Source organism: Hyaena hyaena, unplaced genomic scaffold (genome assembly GCF_003009895.1).
Source record: "Hyaena hyaena isolate Hyena2069 unplaced genomic scaffold, ASM300989v1 scaffold_63, whole genome shotgun sequence".
NCBI lineage: Eukaryota > Metazoa > Chordata > Mammalia > Carnivora > Hyaenidae > Hyaena > Hyaena hyaena.
Window position 1 is genome coordinate 241,711 of NW_024080695.1, and position 4,967 is coordinate 246,677.

Here is a 4,967-nt window from a genome sequence, read left to right on the forward strand (position 1 = left end):
AGGCTGCGCGAGGGGGAGACGGCTCCTGCGGCCCCCCCGCTAGGGGGCGCGCGGCCGCGGCAGGGCGTCTAGGGGGGTCGGCTGGGGCCGCGGGGTAAGGCGAGCCCGAAGGACAGCGCCCCGGCGCGCGGGGAAGCGGGATGGAGCTGCGGCGCCGGGGGCGCCGGGGCGCCGCGCAGCGGCCCCCCCACCGGCTGGGCGGGGCGCGCGGCCCGGAGCACCGCCGCCCGAGGTCTAGCCGGCGCCTTGCCTCCGGGGGCGCTCGGCCGCCCTCCGCGCGTGGACGCGGCTGGGTGCCCGCGCAGCTCACAAGCCCCGCTTGGCGCCGCGGGTAGAAGACAGTCAAGGCCGCGTGGCGTCCCTGGCGCGCAGGCCCCCCGCCCAGGCCGGCCCTAGCGCCGGGGACGGGGCGCGCCCTGGCGTCCGCCCGAGCGGGAAGAGGGGACCGCGGCGGTCACGAGCACGGGCCCCTCCCCGGGACGCGAAGCCCGCGTCCGGCCGGGGCCACGGCCGCCCCGGGCTCGGCAGAGGGCGGCAGGCTCGGCGCGGCCCCGCCGGAGCAGCGAGGGCTGCGGGGCCCCGGACGCGGCCGGGCCTGGACCCGGGGCGCCGTCCCCGAGGGGCCGGGCCTTGCAGGCGGCAAGCGGACGCCAGCGGAGCCCGTTCTTCCCAGAGGGAGCGGGCCGCCCGGCCGGCACCTACGGGGGGGGCCGGGAGACGCTCCTTACTTCCAACACCCCTGCGCTTTCCCAGGCAGAAAAGGGCACAGAGAAGCCAAGCTGCCTCTCCGAGGCCACACGGCCGGGGCGGGGCGGAAGGGGAGCGGCAAGTAGGGGTCCGCGCGCCGAGGGGCTTCTTCGCGGCCGGGAGGGTCGGGCCAGGCCGGGCCGGGGTGGAGACCTTGGGAGCGTGGATTCCCCACCGCCCCACAGCCTGGCTCGCTCCTGGCCCTGACCCCCCCCCCCCCCCGCCCCGGGCAGTCCAACCCGACCCGACCCTACTAGCCGGCGGGGAGCCTCCCCAGCCCCTGGAGTGCATAGACCCCCCCCCCCAGGATCGGCCCCAGGGACACCCCGAGATCCCGCACCGCTGGAGTCTAGAAGCAGATTTCCCGCTTCCTCAGCGTCGCTCCTGCCGGCAGTGGTTCCGGAGGTTCGGCCCAGACACCGCCTCCTCCCGGTAGCCCTCCGGACTCCAAAGCCTGTGAGCCTGGTGGGGGGCTGCAAGCGCAGCCCCCGCCAGGGCTGAGCACTCGGAGTCTTGGAGCTTTTGCGGTCCCTTTAAACTGGTGGTTCGCGCAGTCTCTGGGTTCCCATGACAACGACGACGGATGGGGGACCCGGGCGGGGTCGGGTCGGAGCGCCTGCGCGGTACGCGTCCGACGCAGCACGTCTTCCCGAGTCGCCCGCGCTGGTGTCGCGGGGTCCCTGAACCGCGGTGAGGGCGGGGTGGGGCGTTCGCGGGCCTGGGGGGCGGGTCGCGGGCTCGGGGTGCAGAGGTAGGGGGGTTCGGGAACTCCGGTGAGGGCGGGGTGGGAGGAATTCGAGGGCCCGGGAGGGGATGGGGCGGGGGTCCACGAATCGGGGTGAGGGCGGGGTGGGAGGGGCTCGCGGGCCCGGGGTGGGGGGTGTCGAGGTGCGAGGGGTTCACGGGCCCGGGGCGGGGATACGGTGGGGAGGTCCATAAACTGGGGTGAGGGCAGAGTGGGAGGGGTTCCCGGGCCCGGGGTGGGCGGGGTGGGGGGTCCATGAACCGGGAAGAGGGCGGAGTGGGGGGGGGGGGGCCATGAGCCTCGGTGAGGGCCGGAGGGGCGGGGTTGGCGAGCCTGGGAGGGGACGGAGCAGGGTTCCCATGAACCGGGGTGAGGGAGGGATGGGGGTCCATGAGCCCCGGTGAGGGCGGAGTGGGAGCGGCTCGCGGGCCCGGGGTGGGCGGGGTGGGGAGTCCGTAAGCCGGGTGAGAGCGGGCTGGGAGGGGTCGCGGGCGCGGCGTGCGTTCTGGAGGTGGGTGAAGGGGTCGGCGAGGCTGACCCCTGCGCCTTGCTGCAGGGCGGCCCCGGCTCCCTGCGCTCGGCCATGGCCCCCCCGCCTCCGTGCAGGCTCCCGAGGTCGCCGCCGCCCTGGCTGCTGCTGCTGTTGAGCGTGGCGCTGCTGGGCTCCCAGGCCCGAGCCGAGCCCGCCGCTGGGAGCGCCGTCCCCGCGCAGAGTACGTGCGTCGCGGAGGGGTCCCCGCGGGGCCGTGACGCCACCCGGGTGTGCGGGAGCGGCGTGCCTCCCATTGTTCCCAGCACCGACGCTGCACCCCTCCCGCGGTCCGGCTCCCGGGCCACCCCTTGGGCGGGGGGTGCGCGGGTGGGACCGGGCTGGGGTCACGTCCTCTCCGCCCTGACGCGCACCTCCGCAGGCCGCCCGTGCGTGGACTGCCACGCGTTCGAGTTCATGCAGCGCGCCCTGCAGGATCTTCGGAAGACGGCCTACAGCCTGGACTCGAGGGTGAGCCCCTCTGGCCAGACCGGGGCGTGGCCTGGCCGGGCCTGAGGGCGCGGAGGGGGGGGGCGGGGAAGGACCTCCCGCAGCGCAGGTGACCCCCCTCCTCTGGCGCCTGCTTCCAGCCCCAGGGAGGGAGGGTGACGCTCCTCCCCAAGGCCTCTCTGGGCCTTATTCGTGTGAGTCCCCCCGGGACCGCATGCCCCACGTGGGGGAGAGACCCAGTGGGCAGGGAAACTGGGGCGGGGAAAGAGGTGGCTGGTGGGGCAGGTTGGCTGGGGCGGTCTGGTCTGGGAAGCTCCCCGTTACCCGGCCTCACCTGGGGAGGGATGGGTATGCACACAGGGCCCCAGGACACAGGACTCGCCCCCCAGATCTGGAATGAACCCTGAGCCGTCCCACACTCCCCCACGTCTGCCCTGCCCCTCGCCCGGGGAGTTTTCACTTGGGACAGAGCTAGGTACTCCTTTGGGGAAAGGGGAGTCTGCAGAAGTGGGAAGAAGGGGACACCCTACTCAAGCCCCCTTTTCTGGGCAGCCCTCCCCAGGGCGCAGGTTGAAGCCTGGACTGACCCCAGGGTCTGAGGATCCAGAATCTCATGGGGTCTGGACCTGGACTCCTGAGAGCAGCAGCCCCCAGCCCATCCCGGAAGGGGGCCCGTGGATAGGAGAGGGGGTGAGGTAGCCCGGGCGTGGGGTCTGCGTGTCCGGGGCGGGGGCAGCCCCCCCCCCCCCCGCTGGCAGAAACTGCAAGTCTCCTTCCATCCCGGAAGAGGGGGTGGGGAGGGGAGGAGGCCCACCTGGCAGCTGAAAGTCTGACCATCAGTGGCGGGGAGGCGGGGGGCTCTGAGGTCTCTGGAGCAGGTGGAGAGGGTATCGCCTGCGGGTTTTGGGGGGAAACGGGAGCGGGCGGGCGGGAGCAGCTGTGCGGCGCCCTGACCTCGCTGCCCCTCGTTGCTCTGCAGACGGAGGCCCTGCTGCTTCAGGCCGAGCGCCGGGCCCTGTGCGCCTGCTGGCCTGCCGCGCGCTGAGGACCCTCACACGCCACTGTCCCCTCATCAATAAACGCCCAGCCCAGCACGCTGCGTCCTGTCTCCCTGTTCCGGCCACCGCAGCCCACCTGCGCCGCCCCAGGCCGTGGCTCCACTGCGGGTCCCGGATTCCCCCGCCGCTGCGTGGGGGCTGAGGCCCGCTGGCACCTGTTGCACAGCAGCCAGTGCCACGCAGCTAGGCATGCGTGGCCACACGTGTGGGCCCTGGCCCACAGGCACTGTGTGGCCACTGCAGTCTGCCTTCAGAGACCTGCTTCCCCGCCTGCCCGCCCTTGTTCTGAGGCCAGGGGGGCACGGAAGCCGGCGCGGTCCCCCGGAGCTGCCTCAGTGCTGAGCCGCCCAGGGCTCCTGTGGGAGCCCAGCCTGTGGACCCGCACGGCACCCAGCCTGCCGTGGCTGCCGGTGGAGGGAGGAGCACGGGGAGCCAGGGAAGGCTCCTCGGGGAAGGGGGCGCGGCTCGGTCTGCAGTCTCCACCCAGCCCGCCGGGCCCCTCCGACAGCCCCAGCCCAGCCCCTGGGCACCAGAGAATAGGAATCAGAAGGGGAGTGCTGCGCCCGTGGGTGGGTGTGTGGCCGCCCAGAGAGGAGCTCCCGCTCTCCGCCCCCAGCCTGTCCCGTCAGGGTCCGTGTGCGCACTTTCGCTCGGACGCTCCCTCCGGGCCTCTGAGCTCCCAGGACGGTGCTCTCACCCCATGGCCTGTCCACCCTCAGTGCTTTTCTGCCTAGAAGTAGGTGGCACGCAGGTGACCATGCGGGTGTCTGGAGCACCGTGAGCAAACCAGTCCTCCCTGGTCGTGGTGGCTGCTGAGCGAGATGTCTGGCGGCGATGATGCCTGTAAACTCCAAAGCCAGAAAGAGACGGGGCGGTGGGGTGGGGGGGGGTGTATGTCTGCTGAAGCCTCCTGAAGCTTAGGCCAGCGCTGGGTTCTGGAAATAAGCGAGGCGCGCGGGAGCACAGGATCAGAATTCTAACATCCCGGGGCCCCAGAAAGAAGCAGAGGGGTGGCCGAGGCAGGTGCCTCTTCTCCGGGGCTGCCCAGGGGGTGCTGGCGTTCCACTGGCGGGATTCGGTCACATGGCCATTCCTGGCTGGAAGGGAGGTGGGGATGTCCCGTGTTTTCTGCTTGGGCGGTCAGATTTAGCAAATACAGACATAGGACCGGGGGTACTTTTCAGCATAAAAAGTACAAGTACTTCTAGTGTAAGTACTCTCTAAGTAGAAGTATGTCCTGTGCAATATATCAGCCATATTTATACTAAAAATTATTCGTACATCCAAAATTTAAATTTGGCTGGTCAGCCACAAGCCCTGGCACAAACTGGAGCTTCTATTAGTATGAAAGATCCGGAAGGCCAAGGGCTTGCCTCAGAAAGCCTCTCCTAAGAGCACGTTGGGGAGGAAATTGGGGCGCAAGCCGTGCAGACAGGGC

At 71.3% G+C, this 4,967-nt stretch overlaps 1 protein-coding gene across 3 annotated transcripts; it reads left to right on the plus strand.

Annotated features, from left to right (window-relative positions):
• The first annotated feature begins 337 nt into the window (after positions 1–337).
• On the plus strand, positions 338–3,565 carry CUNH4orf48 (chromosome unknown C4orf48 homolog). 3 transcript variants are annotated; one of them, XM_039232040.1, is made up of 6 exons: positions 338–829; positions 981–1,203; positions 2,049–2,205; positions 2,404–2,492; positions 3,024–3,161; positions 3,451–3,565. In XM_039232040.1, exons 3-6 carry the CDS (start codon positions 2,076–2,078, stop codon positions 3,514–3,516), a joined length of 423 nt encoding a protein of 140 aa, XP_039087971.1. In that variant the 5' UTR covers positions 338–829; positions 981–1,203; positions 2,049–2,075; the 3' UTR covers positions 3,517–3,565. The 3 variants fall into 3 exon arrangements, with proteins under 3 accessions (XP_039087971.1, XP_039087972.1, XP_039087973.1); XM_039232041.1 differs by lacking the exon at positions 3,451–3,565 and adding an exon at positions 2,832–2,946 and having other exon boundaries at positions 3,024–3,155; XM_039232042.1 differs by lacking the exons at positions 338–829; positions 3,024–3,161.
• Positions 3,566–4,967: the final 1,402 nt, after the last annotated feature.

What these genes read in the sequence shown, in the direction of transcription:
- CUNH4orf48 (XM_039232040.1), top strand. Translation starts at nt 2,076, where the DNA reads ATGGCCCCCCCGCCTCCGTGCAGGCTCCCGAGGTCGCCGCCGCCCTGG. An exon ending in GAGCGCCGTCCCCGCGCAGA is followed by an intron (nt 2,206 to 2,403) that starts GTACGTGCGTCG and finishes GCACCTCCGCAG; the next exon opens with GCCGCCCGTGCGTGGACTGC. An exon ending in CCTACAGCCTGGACTCGAGG is followed by an intron (nt 2,493 to 3,023) that starts GTGAGCCCCTCT and finishes TTTTCTGGGCAG; the next exon opens with CCCTCCCCAGGGCGCAGGTT.